This window comes from Dermochelys coriacea, chromosome 6 (genome assembly GCF_009764565.3).
Source record: "Dermochelys coriacea isolate rDerCor1 chromosome 6, rDerCor1.pri.v4, whole genome shotgun sequence".
NCBI lineage: Eukaryota > Metazoa > Chordata > Testudines > Dermochelyidae > Dermochelys > Dermochelys coriacea.
In genome coordinates this window covers 52,093,160-52,110,931 of record NC_050073.1, presented here as the reverse complement: position 1 = coordinate 52,110,931, position 17,772 = coordinate 52,093,160, and the positions used below count along the sequence as shown (strand labels likewise).

Sequence of the window (17,772 nt, the reverse complement as noted above, 5' to 3'; positions counted from 1 at the left end):
AGGACATGCCATTTCAAACAGCTACCCCATATTTCAGATATCAAGAGGCTGAAGTACTCCTAAGGGAATGAAGGAGACACGTTGGCCAAGCTTTAAAGATAAGCCTCTAATGTTCATTAGTGGTAGGCACAGGGGCTCAGACTGGGGCAGGGAAGAAAGACCAATAGCTTAGTACAATTAGCATAAGAAATTCTGATCACCAGCTATTAGGCTCACACAACTCAGAATGTTGATTTATTTAAATTTAGGGAGGAGATGGGGAACTACCAACAATTGAGAGCCCACAGCCAGCATGCCAGAGAAGTGAAGCCAGGCTGACACTATTCATTACATTGACGCATTTGGGATATCAAAGTCTTTCAGAAAACATACTGGTAGCTAGGGGAAAACTTTGTTCGCAGGAAAACAGGAAACCTAACAGATAAACAGCTTTCAGTGAAATTTAAGTTTGCAAAATACACAAGTTCTCAGCTTCTCTACATCCTGTGCTAGAACATTTTAGAAGCTACACTCCGGAAGGGTGAGGGGGGCCACCACGGCGGCTCTCCCGTGTTTACAGTAAGTTTTCTTGCCTGTGTAAAAGTGTCATGCTGACTGCATTTTCATTACCATGTCATCTATTCCTGCTCAGAGCAGGTCTGCGCAACAATAATTAAAACATTATCAGCTGCCAGTGCCTTGTCAACACTGAAGTTTCACCATTGGTACTCCTACTGAAATTGCACCAGTGGTACAGCTGGGAATTTTAAGAAAAAGTTTAGTGTAGGTTTAAACAAGGAAGCCATTGTAGGGACATTGCATGCAACATCTTATTGAATTAGTTGTCCTTTTCCTAGCACTGTCCGCACAATACTGATGAGCAATAAGGACAAAAGGCATTTCAAGCAATACATTTTTATTATGCTCTAAAAAGGAAAAATCCATGAAACAGACAAGATGTTCCTTGCCTATGGACACGTGTACTCAACACATTTTAGATTTTTTAACCAGTTAGTGGAAACCTAGTTTGTGTCCGGACACTTCATGGATAGTACTCACTAACAATGGCAGCTCATAACTGTTCTTCTGTACCTTGTTTAAAAGACTATTTATTTATTTAGTATCACGTAGCATTGTTTCCCTGACTGTGTAGCCTGCCTGGTCAGTCCTCCTTTCCTCCAAGCTTTCTGTGGCAGGACATCCCAGAGCAGATTGCCTCATACACTGCACCTGATATTCCACATGTATGCCCTCGGAGCATTAACTGCTGCTGAAGCACTAGGAGCCACCACAATTTTCTAAAAAGAAAAGGAGGACTTGTGGCACCTTAGAGACTAACAAATTTATTTGAGCATAAGCTTTCGTGAGCTACAGCTCACTTCATCCGATGCATCGATGAAGTGAGCTGTAGCTCACGAAAGCTTATGCTCAAATAAATTTGTTAGTCTCTAAGGTGCCACAAGTCCTCCTTTTCTTTTTGTGAATACAGACTAACACGGCTGCTACTCTGAAACCTGTCACAATTTTCTAACATCACATGATACAAAATATGGGCAGTCAAAGTGGTAGCTATGGACACAACTCAACCATGTTTGTAACCAGATCAGACAAGTGTTCCAAACAGTTTACAAATATAATATCTGTATGTGTAGAGTAGACAGGGTCTTATGAAACTCTCACCAACCCTGGGATGATTTATGCTCTGGAGTGAAAAACATGAAAAAAAATCATTGGTTGGGACACCCAAAAACAGGCAAAACTTGGGGTCATGTGAGTATTGCTTTGAATTTTTGAGTTCAAGCAATTCTGAAACTCAAAGGAAACCCACAAGGGATGTGAGAAACAAAATTACAGAAAGGTTTGCACAGGGTCCTGCAAACAAAGCCAGCCGGTGTCACATAGCTTGATTCAGCGCTCTTAAGCCCTGGTTTTCTTAATTTGTATCCAGATGGTTCACTGGTCTACTGTAAACACAGCTAAGTTACTGCAGGTAAACTAGAAGGCAAAGATAAAAACCTATTAAATGAAATAATATGAATATCAAGTTGTGAAGTTATACAACTGGAATCTGATATTCAAAATGAACCTATTTCCCCGATGCAAAGCTGTTCTTCCTGCTACTTTTCCCTACAGTATAAGCAACTGCGAGTGCAGAGATCTTACTGTTACATACTTTATTAGAGTTGCCAGCATCATTCGTAACTAGTGATAAACTAGAGGATATTTAGGTTCTATGTTCTAGTCCTTAGTGTGGTTAGCTATTGGATTTCTGGTGCATACTGTCATAACAAACATACCAGGAAATTAAGGAATGTTGTAACCAGTCAGTACGTAACTACAATCAATCAGTTTTGTGGAATATATTGTAGCTAAAATCATAACAGGTTCTGTCAATTACACTGATCTTCTAATATTTAATGATTTGTAACACTTATCTTTGGTTTTTGTTTTTAAGTCATTTATACTTAATTTCAACAGGAAGAGTTCAGAAACTGCTACTGGGACAAAAAAGAGAAACTATCTTTAATGGTTTATCATCATCACATTTTTGAGTGAATGGGATGATTTCCTTTTGTTGCCAAGACAGCAACTGTTACCGTGGTAACCACACAACAGGGATACTTAAATGAAACAAACTCCACTCACCTGTACAATGATGCCCTTGCTCTTGTACTCCACATGGAGGCCTCGAGAGAAGAAATCCACAAAAGCCTACAGAGAAGGGGGAGGACACATAGTATATATCAAAGTGGAAACTAATATATATGTAGTTTGTCAATATTTCTCAGGAGTTTCTAGATGACTATTTACACATCTTACGCTTTTAAAAAAAGAAACTGGTTTTCAAATAAAGTTTGTAGATTACAGTAAAACCCTAGATTCGTAGTGCATTATACAAGTGAGATGCAAGTTCAGAGCAAAGATGTCCCCAATCCAAAAGAGAAGATCCAAAACCCTTGGAACTATTGGATGTTCAAATCTGATTGCAGATTTAATTTTTGGGGCTTAGGCCCTTCTCTATTCCAAAAGGGACTGGAGCTGGTATATTAAAGTCCAGTAAAATGGCTTCTTGCTAAATACCTGATTTGCTTAGCCTCTTATAGAAAGGTAGTTATCTGCCACTTTGCTTCTCCATTTAAAAAAAATGGCAACCATTAAAATTGTTTCTCTTTGCAAAACTGAAGTGTTTAGATTTGAATTTTTTCCAGTTCTGCATTCACAGAAATGCCACCTTATTTTACAATAGTATGTCCACTACAAGAGTGGCATTTGCTGGCTTTGAAGAACACCACTGTTCATTTTCCCTCAGTTGGAGGTTTACAAGTTACAAGTGCAACATCCTATAGAAAAAAAGGTGATATAGGAAGGAAATTGGTAAGGATTATCAAGACACCATCTCACAGCTTAATTCAGCAAACAGGCCCCGCTGTTTTCCCCTCCTTCCATACTCACTCCCAAATGACGCACACACCACTTTCAATTTAACACTCTGTCAGTGCTGTAATAACCCAAGACTACTCACCAACTCCAACATTTTTTAGGACCATAAAGTTTCCAAACCATATTTCTCCTTCATTTCTTTTTCACCCAGGTAAGACACAAAAGGTGTCAGATGCAAGTATCATGACTTAACAATAACAAGGATGTACTGATCAATGAAAGAACTAATGCATTTTATTCATATTATGAAGTTAAATACAATTATTTATCATTTACTTTAACTTCAATTATTTGAGGAAAAAAATCAGCTTTGGAGAAAAAAAGATGAACTAGAGATAGCAGCAGCTGCTTCAGAGCTGTGTCAATAGAGACAGTCATTTGCTATTTCTTTCATTGATCATGTCACCATCACTACATTAGTAAAAGTCCTACTTATACCCAGTGCTTTGTTAAATTCGTAGTAGCCACACTCATTTCTATTAAGTGGTCATCTCACTGAACTTCCGTAAACAAAGCAAAGAGGGTATACTCCCACACAATACAATATCTCTATAGATATCTACCTGAGCATATGCAAGCGCTGAAAAAAAAAAACAAACCCAGGTTTTACTGCATGACAGATGGGTCCATGTATTTGACATCTTCAAGTCACATGTACAAATTAAGTTAGTATTTAGAAGAAAAGCTTACCAGGCCATCTAGACCATACCCAAGTCAGTTACTAAAACATTTATGATTTAAACAAGTTAGATATGTAGTTGTAAACAGCTATGTACCATGCACGGGCCCGGTGGTACCTGCATATGCAAATAGCTTGTTGGGCATTTCCATGTTCCACTGCCAGATTTGCATATGTGGTGACTGCACACCACAAGAAACATGCAATCATGCATCTACCATATTTTAAAAAAAATAAAATTAGGCCCATACATTATTCCTATGCAAGTTGGCTAACCATGGTATTCTGTTAATCAACAAAGTGATTCCTTTTCCTCACATCAGGTAGAGAATTTCAGATCTTACACGACTGATAGTCCCACAATCAAACACTGACTTTAAAATATAAGGTGTAAAAAGGAACTGCCAGCAATTTTTATTGAAAGTTTTGCAAACAAAAATAGCATGTTCATTTTACATGGGTTCAAAAAGCAGGAATTTAGCCACTTCTATTGTGCGAATGAATTATGTATGTATTTCCAGTAGCTAAATCGTTCAAGACAGACAGACATTTGTATAAGATTTTACTTTTGTTAGCACCCCAGCTCCTCAAAGAGCCTTAAAATAATTGAAAATAGTAACTTCAAGAATGGACAACATGCTTAAAGTAAGGCTGAAGCGTAGAAGCCATCATTTTCTCTCTTCCCTCTATCCCTGATTAATTAAAAAAAAAGTATAAGTAAATACAGTGCCTGCAACAGCAAAAGTAATCCACAGTGGTAGCTCTCTTACACACTTCCATTCCCCCACCCAATCAACAGCAGTTAGAAGTGGCCTGGCACAACACTTATATCTACTTCCCTCACATGCCAAAACACAGTATGAAGGAAGAGGAGTTTTCCTTTAAGAATATTTCACTGCATTTGTAAAATGTTGACATCTCCACAGGTAAACTGAGCGAGAGTCAAACACTCTTCTCCATCTTCTGTCTAGTTAGCTAAGGACATCAACTTAGCCCTGAAGGATGCCGCAGATGAAACTAACATATGCTGAGGGGGAGAGAATCTCAGAGGTGCAGATGAGGCCTTTCTATAGATTATAGACCTCAGGAGAGTCTTTTGCAAATTTAATAATCTCAGCCACCGTGGTAGAAGAAAAGCAGTTCTTCCAAACATAACAGCAAAGAACGGAACAATTACCCTGTAATTGTGTTTCTTGGAAGAAATCTTCCAGGGGTCCCTTTCCTGTGTCTCAGTTTCCCAGCATATGACAAATGGAAAAATCCCAAACACTTAAGATTTTTTAGTTCTTTCATATGGCAGCAGAGGATGAGAACCTGAGCCATCTCCCTCACACAAGAAGCCACATCCACCTCTGAATTTGCAGTGCCATTGGAGAGTTCCAGACAGTTTCTCCCTTACAAAAAGCAAAGACTATCCAAATGGCATAAGATATACTGTCACTGGAGTATGAAGCTCACTCATTCTACTAACTGAAGCTACCAGGAAATTGACCTTCTACATAAGAAACTTAGCTCACAGGAAGTGATTGTTCCAAAAGGAGCTTTCATCAACTAGAACTCTCATCCAGTGGATGAGAGTTCTTACATCTTAATTACCACAACATTCTTTCCTCTAATCTTGACAAATGCAAATTTGTCCATTCAGAATGCTGCTGCGAAGTTCATCTTCCTAGACCTCAGTTTGAGCATGTCACTCCTCTCCTTGAACTCCACTGGCTCCCCCTTCTTTATTACATCAGACAAGCTGCTTGTCTCCACTCAAGGCTCTTTACAGTCCATCTCCACCCTAACCATCATCTTTCATTCACTATTGAGATGTCAACTCCCACCTCTGATCTGTCCATAATACCAAACTCCACATGTCTACAAGGGGGACATTGTGAAGTGTGAATGTGGTTGATGCCTGTGCTCTTGTGGAGTGGGCCCAAATCCCTTTTGGTGGGGACTGTCCCAATAATCGATAGCAGCACGTAATGCACCCTGAGACCCACTTGGAAATTCTATGGATGGAAATGGCTTGACCCTTGATTCTCTCTGCTGCGGCAACAAAAAGCCTTGGAGATTTCCAAAATAGCTTTGTCCGCTCAAGATAAAAAGCCAAGGACTGCAAATGCCTAACAAGTGAAGTTTCCTTTTGTCATTAGAGGCATGAGGATTGGGCAAGAAAGTAAGTAAGTGTATGGACTGACTGAGGTGGAACTGGGAAACCACCTTGGGTAGGAACTTGGGGTGAAGATGTAAAGAGACCTTGTCTTGATGGAAACCGGTGAAAGGGGGGTTGGCCATTATAGCTCCCAGTTCACCAACCCTCCTAGCTGATGTAATGGCGATGAGGAAAGCGACATTCATGGACAGGAGGGACAGTGAGCAGGAGGCCATAGGTTCAAAGGGAGTGGTTGTCAGGGAGGTGAGGACTAGGTTAAAGTCTGATTGGTGGGCGATAGACTGAATAGGAGGGTATTTCCGCAGAAGGCCCTTCCAGAACCGTACAGTAAGGGGTGAGTCAATATCGAATGGCAATCTACCGGTGGGTAAAAGACTACTGGCAGCTGCATGTACCTAAATGGAACTGAGGTCAAGTCCCAAGATCTTTAGATAAAGAAAATATTCCAAGAGTAGTGGGATGCCCACAACTTCAGGGATAAGGCCCTGCTGTGTAGCCCAAGAAGTGAAATGTGTTCATTTGGTGCAATATGAGCGTCTTGTGGAGATGTGCGTTTTTTTTTTGTTTTGTTTTTTTTTTTTTTACACATTGCTTGAAAGGACCTCTCTCACTGCTAGAGAACACTCCTGGCCTAGTGGAGGTGTCCATCCAAAAACCAAGCCATCAGCCAAAGTGTGTGTGGGTTGGGGTGTCTGAGTCTGCTGTTGTGTTGGGTTTGTAGCTCTGGAAACATCTGAAGAATGAGTGGAGGATGCTTTGACATGTAGGGGAGAAGTGGGAGCCAGAATTGGTGAGGCCAAAAGGGGGCGATCAGGATGGTTGTTGCTTTCTCTCATCTGATCTTGTGAATTACTCATAGTAAGAGGGGCAAGGGGGAGGAAGGTGTAATTCATCCAGTTCAACCAACCAATGACTAGGGCCTCTCCCCTGTGATTAAGCTCCAGTTCCTCCCCTGGAACAATACTGGGTGCATTTGGTGTTGGTGTGGGATGCGAAAGGATCCCTAACGGGGGTTCCCCACTGACTAAAGATGTCCGTGATCACAGAGTCGTACAACTCTCACTCGTGGTTGGTTGCAAAGTTTCTGACGAGTGTATCGGCAATCACATTCTGGGTGCGCGACAGGTAGGCTGCTGTCAAAAGAATGTGATGTGTGATAGGGCTGACCTAGAAGAGAAGGCCTTAAAGCCAGAGGCTAAGCGACAAAGGGGAGCTAGCAAACAGGAGAGTTTGAGAGGAATTTGTACTACTGTCGCTGTGATTAGGAAGGGTTGCATCACCAGTGCCAATGCTGCTCCTGTCTCCTCCACCTGTATCCAGACAGACAAGCTAACCATGGATGCCTCTACCCAGATCCTGGTGTGGATTTACAGAGACGGTGACCTGCATTTCCCACTCTCAGAAAGGCAAGCTGGGGGGGGGGGGGGACCATCCAGTACAAAAGGTGGCTGCTGGTGGAATCTCTCAGGAAGCAGGCAGGAGAGCTATAGGATGAGGTGGCCAGGCTGAGGAGCATCCGTGCCCAGGAGAAATTCCTCGAGAGTGTTCACATGGAGATATCCAAGGCGTAGGAAGTTATCCAGCTACAGAGAACTGTTGTCACACCACAGGTGGAGGAGGATATGGCTCTGTCACAGGGAGGACACTGGCAGCTAGTTACTTCTGGCAGCAGGCAGTGCTCCACCTCTACTCCCAACCCACCCACCATGGTGATGGAAAACTGATATTCTGCCCTGGCAACGAGCAATGAGGAATAACCTCCAGAGGAGGAGGAAAAGCCATGTACCCCACAGCCACCACTCCCAGGAGTAGGGTAGTGATGGTTGGTGACTCTTCTGAGTGGGACAGAGGCACCCATCTGTTGCCCTGACATGACATCCCAGGAGGTATGCTGCCTGCCAGGGGCCCATATCCGAGACGTTATGGAGGGATTGTCGAGGATCATTCGGCCCTCTGACTACTACTCCATGCTACTCATCCATGTGGGCACTAATGATACTGTGAGGTATGACTCAGCAGATCAGAAGTGATTACAGGGCTCTGGGAGTAAGGGTGAAGGAGTTGGGAGCGCAGGTCGTGTTATCTTCGATCCTTCTGGTCAAAGGTAAGGGCCCAGGCAGAAATACATGCATCCTGGAGGTGAATACCTGGCTGCGAAGATGGTGTCACCAGGAGGGCTTCGGCTTCCTTGACCATAGGATGCTGTTCCAGGAAGAAGGACTGCTAAGCAGAGATGGGGTCCACCTATCAAGGAAGGGGAAGAGCATATTTGGATACAAACTGGCTAACCTAGTGAGGAGGACTTTAAACTAGGTTTGAAGGGGGCAGGTGACCAAAGCCCACAGATAAGTCAAGAACATGGAGACCTGTGAGAAGGTTTGGAATTGGGGGGAGCATGGGCTGTTATAACAGGGATAAAGGAAAGACAGATCTGATGGGGGAAATCAAATGTTTTGATTTTTGTTTTGATTTTCGTTTTGTTCAATATCTTCATAAATGATCTGGAGGATGGTGTGGATTGCACTCTCAGCAAATTTGCGGATGATACTAAACTGGGAGGAGTGGTAGATACGCTGGAGGGGAGGGATAGGATACAGAAGGACCTAGACAAATTGGAAGATTGGGCCAAAAGAAATCTAATGAGGTTCAATAAGGATAAGTGCAGGGTCCTGCACTTAGGATGGAAGAATCCAATGCACCGCTACAGACTAGGGACCGAATGGCTCGGCAGCAGTTCTGCGGAAAAGGACCCAGGGGTGACAGTGGACGAGAAGCTGGATATGAGTCAGCAGTGTGCCCTTGTTGCCAAGAAGGCCAATGGCATTTTGGGATGTATAAGTAGGGGCATAGCGAGCAGATCGAGGGACGTGATCGTTCCCCTCTATTCGACACTGGTGAGGCCTCATCTGGAGTACTGTGTCCAGTTTTGGGCCCCACACTACAAGAAGGATGTGGATAAATTGGAAAGAGTACAGCGAAGGGCAACAAAAATGATTAGGGGTCTAGAGCACATGACTTATGAGGAGAGGCTGAGGGAGCTGGGATTGTTTAGTCTGCAGAAGAGAAGAATGAGGGGGGATTTGATAGCTGCTTTCAACTACCTGAAAGGGGGTTTCAAAGAGGATGGCTCTAGACTGTTCTCAATGGTAGCAGATGACAGAACGAGGAGTAATGGTCTCAAGTTGCAATGGGGGAGGTTTAGATTGGATATTAGGAAAAACTTTTTCACTAAGAGGGTGGTGAAACACTGGAATGCGTTACCTAGGGAGGTGGTAGAATCTCCTTCCTTAGAGGTTTTTAAGGTCAGGCTTGACAAAGCCCTGGCTAGGATGATTTAACTGGGACTTGGTCCTGCTTTGAGCAGGGGGTTGGACTAGATGACCTTCTGGGGTCCCTTCCAACCCTGATATTCTGATTCTATGAAATCAGTATCTTAGATGTCTGTATACTAATGCGAGAAGTATGGGGAATAAGCAGGAAGAACTCAAAATGCTAGTAAATAAATACAACTATGACATAGTTGGCATCACAGCAACTTGGTGGGATAATACACATGACTAGAATATTGGTATTGAAGGGTACAGCTTTCTCAGGAAGGACTGGCAGGGAAAAAGGGGAAGAGGTGTTGCCTTATATATTAAACATGTATACACTTGGACTGAGATAGAGATGGAAACAGGAGAGACTTGATGACAGTCTCTGGGTAAGAATAAGAGGGGTAAAAAACAAAGGTCATGTCATGGTAGGGGTCTACTACAGACCACCTAACCAGGAAGAAGAGGTGGATGAGGCTTTTTTTAAACAGCTAACAAAATCATCCAAAGCACAGGACTTGGTGGTGATGGGGGACTTCCACTACCCAGACATCTGTTGGGAAAATAGCACAGCAGGGCACAGATTGTCTAACAAGTTCTTGGAATGTATTGGAGACAATTTTTTATTTCAGAAGGTGGAGACAGCTACTAGGGGAGAGGCTGTTCTAGGTTTGATTTTGACAAAGAGAGAGGAACTGGTTGTGAATTTGAAAGTGGAAGGCAGCTTGGATGAAAGTGATCATGAAAGGATGAGTTCATGATTCTAAGAAATGGTAGGAGAACAGCAAAATAAATGCATCCGATGAAGTGAGCTGTAGCTCATGAAAGCTTATGCTCAAATAAATTTGTCTGTCTCTAAGGTGCCACAAGTACTCCTTTTCTTTTAGCAAAATAAAGATAATGGATTTCAAGAAGCAGACTAGCAAACTCAGGGAGTTGGTAGGTAAGATCCCAGGGGAAGCAAGTATAAGGGGAAAAAACAATAAAAGACAGTTGGCAGTTTTTCAAAGACATTATTAAGGGCACAAGAGGAAACTATCCCACTGTGTAGGAAAGATAGGAAGTATGACAAGAGACCACCCTGGCTTTGATCTTAGGGAAAAAAAAAAGTCCTACAAAAAGTGGAAACTAGGTCAAATTACAAAGAGTGAATATAAACAACACAAGTATGTAGGGACAAAATTAGAAAGGCCAAGGCACAGTACAAAATCAAACTAGCTAGAGACATAGAGGGTAACAAGAAAACATTCTACAAATACATTAGAAGCAAGAGGAAGACCAAGGACAGGGTAGGCCCGTTACTCAATGAAGGGGGAAAAATAACAGAAAATATGGAAGTGGCAGAGGTGCTTAATGACTTCTTGGTTTCATTTTTTACCAAGAAGATTGGTCGTGACGGGACATCTAACATAGTGAATGCCAGTGAAAATGAGGTTGGATCAGAAGAGGCTAAAATAGGGAAAGAACAAGTTAAAAATTACTAGGACAAATTAGATGTCTTCAAGTCATCAGGGCCTGATTAAATGCATCCTAGAATACTCAAGAAGCTGACTGAGAAGATATGAGAGCCGTTGGCGATTATCTTTTGAGAAGTCATGGAAGATGGGAGAGATTCCAGAAAACTGGAAAAGGGCAAATATGGTGCCCATCTATAAAAAGGGAAATAAGGACAACCCAGGGAATTACAGGCCAACCAACTTAACTTCTGTACCCAGAAAGATAATGGAGCAAATAATTAAGCAATCCATTTGCAAACATCTAGAAAATAATAAGGTGATAACTAACAGTCAGCATGGATTTGTCAAAAAAAAAAAAAAATTGTGTCAGACCAACCTGATAGCTTTCTTTGACAGGATAACAAGCCTTGTGGATGTGGGGGAACCGGTAGACATGGTATATCTTGACTTTAGTAAAGTTTTTGATACTGTCTCACATGACCTTCTCATAAACTAGCTAGGGAAACGCAATCTAGATGGATCTACTATAAGATGGGTGCAAAACTGGTTGGAAAACCGTTCCCAGAGAGTAATCAGTGGTTCAGAGTCATGCTGGAAGGGCATAACGAGTGGGGTCCCGCAGGGATCAGTTCTGGGTCCGGTTCTGTTCAGTATCTTCATCAATGATTTAGATAATGGCATACAGAGTACATTTATAGTTTGTGGACGATACCAAGCTGGGAGGGGTTGCAAGTGGTTTGGAGGATAGGATTAAAATTCAAAATGATCTGGACAAACTGGAAAAAATGGTCGTAAGTAAATAGGATGAATTCAATAAGGACAAATACAAAGTACTCCATTTAAGAAGAAACAATCAGTTGCACACATACAAAATGGGAAATTACTGCCTAGGACGGAGTACTGTGGAAAGGGATCTGGGGATCAAAGTGGACCACAAGCTAAATATGAGTCAACAGTGTATCACTGTTGCCAAAAAAGCAAACACCATTCTGGGATGTATTAGCAGGAGTGTTGTAAGCAAGACACGAGAAGTAATTTGTCCGCTCTACCCTGCACTGATTAGGCCTCAACTGGAATATTGTGTCTAGTTCTGGGTACCACATTTGAGGAAGGATGTGGACAAATTGGAGAGAGTCCAGAGACGAGCAACAAAAATGATTAAAGGTCTAAAATACATGACCTATGATGGAGAACTGAAAAAACTGTTTGTTTAGTCTGGAAAAGAGAAGACAGAGGGGAGATGGTAACAGTTTTCAAGCATAAAGAAAAGGAGGACTTGTGGCACCTTAGAGACTAACAAATTTATTTGAGCATAAGCTTTCGTGAGCTACAGCTCACTTCAGCGGATGCATTGTCTGAATGCATCCGATGAAGTGAGCTGTAGCTCACGAAAGCTTATGCTCAAATAAATTTGTTAGTCTCTAAGGTGCCACAAGTCCTCCTTTTCTTTTTGCGAATACAGATGAACACGGCTGCTACTCTGAAACCTGTCATTATGCAAGTTTTCAAGCATGTATAAGATTGTTACAAGGAGGAGGAAGAAAAAATGTTTGTCAAACTCTGAGAATAGGACAAGAAGCAATGGGCTTAAATTGCAGCAAGGGAGGTTTAGGTTGGACATTAGGAAAAACTTCCTAACTGTCAGGGTGGCTAAGCACTGGAATAAATTGCCTAGGGAGGCTGTGGAATCTCCATCATTGGAGATTTTTAAGAGCAGGTTAGACAAACACCCGTCAGGAATGTGGTCTACATAATTAGTCCTGCCACGAGTGCAGGGGACTGGACTAGATGACCTCTCAAGGTCCCTTCCAGTTCTATGATTCTATGCACCATTCCCATAGGTGTATAGTTTCGGCATACAGGGCTTGGGATCTCATTCCCCCTTGCTTGTTTAAGTAAAAAGACTATGGTGGTGGTGTCTAACATAATGAGAACTTGCAACCCTGAAATGCTGGCAGGAACACCTGGCAAGCTGAGTTCTGCCCAGAGTTCCAATATGCTTATGTGCATCCTGGTGTCCCATAGTGTCCAAGTGCCTTGTTTCATGCAGTTGCCCATCCTTCCCCAGGCTGTGAGGGATGAGTCTGTTATGATAGTCACAGTGGGCAAGGATGGAGGAAGGTCATCCCTGAGCAGATCCGCAGTGGGTCCATCTACCATTGTAGTGAGGAGAGGACTTCAAGTGGCATGCTGAGCAGAGTATGCACAGGTTGATGAGTGGGAGAGAAGACTCTTTGGAGCTACAGCTGAAGGGGGCGCAAGTGTAGGTGAGTGAAGGACATGACATATGTGGAGGTCGCCATGTGTACCAAGACAAAAAGGCTGATTTTGGCCAGAACTGAAAGGTTGGAAGTCACCCAAGTGATTAGTTCTCGCATTGTCTAGAACTTGGAACTCAGGCAGAAGTCGCATTTATGAGAGCCTATGAACTCCAGCGATTGTGTAGGGCTTAAGATTGATTGTTGACGTTGATCCTCCGGGAGGAGAGGAGAAGAATGAGTTGGGATGTCAATTCCTGGGCTTCGTCTTTGGACCATGCTGCCATAGCTAGCCATGAAGATAGGGAAAAAAGGGGGGATCCTCTGATGTCTGAGATGAGTTCCAACCACTGAGAAAACTTTGGTGAATACTCCTAGGACAATAGTAAGTCCAAACAGTAGGACCCTGTTTTGAAGGTGTTGAGGTCCCACCTTGAACCTCAGGAACCTTCTGTGTGTCAGGTGTATATCGATATGGAAGTAGGCATCCTGTATATCAAGAGCCATAAACCATATGCCTTTTTCTAGGGAGGGAATGATTGTTGCAAGCGTGACCATGCAGAATCTTTGTTGGAAATGGAATGGTTGCCAATATCAGTCTCCATCCTACATTCTTTTTGGGGACTGAGAAGTAGCTCATTTGGAGCGTGAATATTGGGGCCATGAGCTCCAGTATGGCCAACCCAGTTAACCCTGCTGTTGTGTAGCCTGTGACCATGGTGCTGGATACCAACTCTGTGGGTCAGGCAAGGTGGGGAACTGCCACCATGCTGTTAGAGCCTTCTGATATCGTGCATCCAGAACAGGACCAATGGACCACATTGGATATCCGTATCATCTGAATCATAGAAGTCAGAAATCTCACCAACGGGGGGGGGGGGGGGGAGAGGAGGAGAGACAGGAACATAGCAGATAAGGGTCCCTTCGACTTGGTGATCAGATTGGAGCCCGTAGAGAACGTAGTCCCTCCAGTGCAAATAACTTGTGGGGACCAGGGCGCTTCCCAAGGGTCAATGATATCCTTTCCGTTGGAGGAGCTGGTACCGGAAACTGCATCCTGTCTGGGGACTGACATTTCCGATGACTCCAGCAGAGTCAGAGCTCGCGGAGTCACAGGGTCAGTACGGGTGGATCCAGTGATTGATTTGGCTGTTTCTGGGTCTTGTGAGATTTGGAACACCTGGCTCCTTCATGGCTGGAACCCATGATCGGTGCCAAATCTGTCAGACTTGGAGGAAGATTTGCTGCCATGCTTATGTACACGCTTTCTTGCTTCATGGCTAGGCCCCGGCATGGGGTGCTTAGCACTAGTACCAGCGGATCCAGACGGAGGTTCTGCAGTAGGGGGAAACACTCTTCGCATGTTCAGGCAAATATAGTGGGGTGGGGGGTGGGGAGAGGTGGGGGTTCCCTGGCCAGGATCCAATGACTGCCTCATGGCAGCCTCCATAAGGTGTTTCCTAAGGTGGAGAGTCCAATTCCCTCAGGTATGGGCAGGAAAGGACAGGCAGATACTGCACCTAGCCACGATGTGGGCTTCCCCCAAGCAGTACAAACAGCGCTGGTGCTCATTGATGATGGAAAATGAGCAAAGGCGGGATGCAGAGGTTTTGAACCTCAACATCTTCGGTATAATCCTGTACCCTGGCCTGAATACTGGGGGTAGGGTGTAGTGGCAAGAATTGCCACCAAAGCAGCATCCCAAGTTCTAAGTCTGTCATGAAAGGAAAATTTTAACAAAAATCTAAAAGGGGATACAGAATAAAAAATCTAAACTACAAACAATACTAAGAATATTTTTGTACAGTGTGTCACAAGGATGATAGGAAAGTAAAAGCTCCAACTCAGATCATGAGGTGGTGAGAAGGAACCGGAGACACTGGAGTTCTGCTGTGTCCTTTATCACCTCGGGTGAAGACATGAGGCAATGCAGGGTGCATACGTGGACTGCTGAACAGTGCTATTATCAAAAGTTCTGGCTCTGGGAGCATGGTGCATGCACATAACCCTCAGTGGAATACAATAGGGACAATCACTCAAAGGCAGCAGCGTTTTGCTAGACCTAGCTCTTCTCAGGGTCATGAGAAGAGTGGTAGTTTCTTATTCAGGCAAGTGGTGAAGTGATCCACCTCACTGGATTCTTTATGGGAACCTGATTCATCACTATCTGATATATGCACCACATGTGAGGATATATCATGGATCAACTCCGTTTGCATGAGACTGTGTTCTTCCTTCCTGCTAGGCATATGGCTTCTGGGATTGTGTGAACAGAATACACTTTCATATCTAAAGGACTTTAGCAGGGATGCATTAGATGGAAGCTGATCACTCAGTGCCTCTTTTTGTGACGAAGCAATGCCTCAGAGCAGATGGAACTCAGGAACCTGTGACTTCAGGTAGCAAGGTCTGGAAGGTATTAGCGACTGCATGGCAGAGTCCTTACTCTCCAGAGGTAGGATTCAGAACTCTCTGAAGATGAAACTATCCTGCTGAGCCTAAAAGGAAACTGGATTTGCTCTGACATGGGTGGCACTGACAGTCTGGTGATTAGTGCTGAAGGCTGACAAACATGTTCTTTGAAGAAGAAATCCTTGAAGCAGTAGGGGCTAGGCCTTGGGCTGTACTGAAGGTAGTTTCCAGGAGTGCCATACTGCTTGAGTGCTTAGCTTGACATTTGCACACAGATCTGATACTTTCCCCTTCTACTCATCCATTAGATGTTCTTCTGCCCCAAGGGCAGTGTTTGAAGCTGCTGAGGACTCTTATTGCCTTTTTAGGGCTCAAGTGGATGGAGGACATCCTAAAAATCCCCCCACAAATAGCTTTGGAGTCAAATTATCTCCCAAACATAGAAAGATGAAGCATCAAGGTGAAAATGGAGGCTGAATGCTGAGGCCAATTAGAAAGACTTCAACCACTGAACTGGGGTTCTGCCAAGATCTCTAACTGTAGGACAATACCCTATTGGTTATCTCATAAGCCAATGCGAGATAAAGAGCCACAGCATTACAAAAAAAGGGAAGGGCAGATCCAATGAGACAACATCTAAGGATATCAAGAGACAAATGTACTGCAATGAAAAGTAGCTTGATAGCTGCAGTTCTTGTAGGAAACTTCTTTAGTGACTGTGGTTCAGAAATGAAATGACAAAGTTTCATAGGATAATGGTTAAACTTAATGGTGGTTCACTACCACCAGCTGAGGAAAGAGGGATTGCTTGTGACTCTACTAGTTACTACTGCCCTTAGGGCCATAAAAATAGCTCATGGAGCTTTGGTTGTTGCATGCTAGGAGAAGGGAGAGAACTGGGAATCCTGCACAGATGGTATCTTTGGAGAAGTCAGCATGATAAATGCAGTGAAATCTCTTTAAAATCACAGCTTTTGCAAGTCTCAACACATTCAATAAATGATGAGTAGCTTCTATATGTTTTATATCGCTTCAAAAAAAATTAACTAGCTAGAACACTGAAGTCAGGAGGGACAAAGAAAGCCAACAATTTGCAGGAATACTTAGTATGGAACACACTTTAAAAGCTACAAGAATAACATTCAAACTAATGCAAGTAGTAATAAATAATATTCTGCGTGAACTGCACTGGTGGTCCACTTCCACAGATTCATACTATCTGCTATTGGAAAAAGGCTGTTTTGACATCCCTTCTCCATCCAGGGAGAAATAAAGAAATAAAACAAACATTTTAAAATGAGGCTCCTATAATTCATATGGAAGACTAAGACCAGGGATGGCAGAGCTCATACAGCTGAGTTGAAGTGGTGACATGCTGGTAGGACAATACTTTTGAAAGAGTGAAGATGTACTGCACAGAATTGTTTTCATAGAACAGTGCAACATTTTACTGAAACTGTAAAATGAGACAGCCAAAAAAAATGATAAAAACCTAGAAGCATTTAGAACTAGTCTGTTTCCAGATTCAAACAGTCAACACTTGTAAGTGGATATCTTAAGTTGTGCATATAGGGCCCAATGGAAGAAACAGGTGTAACTCTTTAATAGAAACAATGGACAGGTTACACCCTACACTTTGGTCCTACCACACAACAGGAGAATCATGTTCAAAAATATCTTCAATAAGAGAAAAGTGCCAATATTTTTTTGTATATAGACTAATTTTCAAAACACGTTGTGTGCCCATGGGTCCACCCAAACCAAGTTTGCCTTGTGTTAATATCCTCCTTTAAATAAGGTATCAAATGATTTGAGCTTTAAAAATATGCAGCATGTGATAAGGAAGTGTATGTAGACCTCACAAAACATTAGGTTGACACAATAGTAAAACCAGTATGCCTTGTGTTCTCTCCTGCCCCACCCAAGCTTTCATTGTTTGCAAAAAATTAAGTTCAGTAACCACTACTTTTAGGACATGTTGAAACTGCCTTCAGTTCATACTATGAGGGTGAGACTAGCAATGTGCATTAAAGTGCTGAGCTGTAACTCCCCTGCGTGGACACTGCAG

The 17,772-nt window shown here is 43.0% G+C and overlaps 1 protein-coding gene across 3 annotated transcripts in view; it reads right to left on the bottom strand.

Annotated features, from left to right (window-relative positions):
- The window catches only part of HSD17B12 (hydroxysteroid 17-beta dehydrogenase 12), a 198,355-nt gene that overhangs the window by 7,769 nt on the left and 172,814 nt on the right, over positions 1-17,772 (bottom strand). For all 3 annotated transcript variants that reach the window (XM_043517722.1, XM_038406390.2, XM_038406391.2), the window contains one exon: positions 2,626-2,691. In XM_043517722.1, the coding sequence (XP_043373657.1) occupies positions 2,626-2,691 (66 nt within the window). The remainder of the gene's footprint in view (positions 1-2,625; positions 2,692-17,772) is intronic.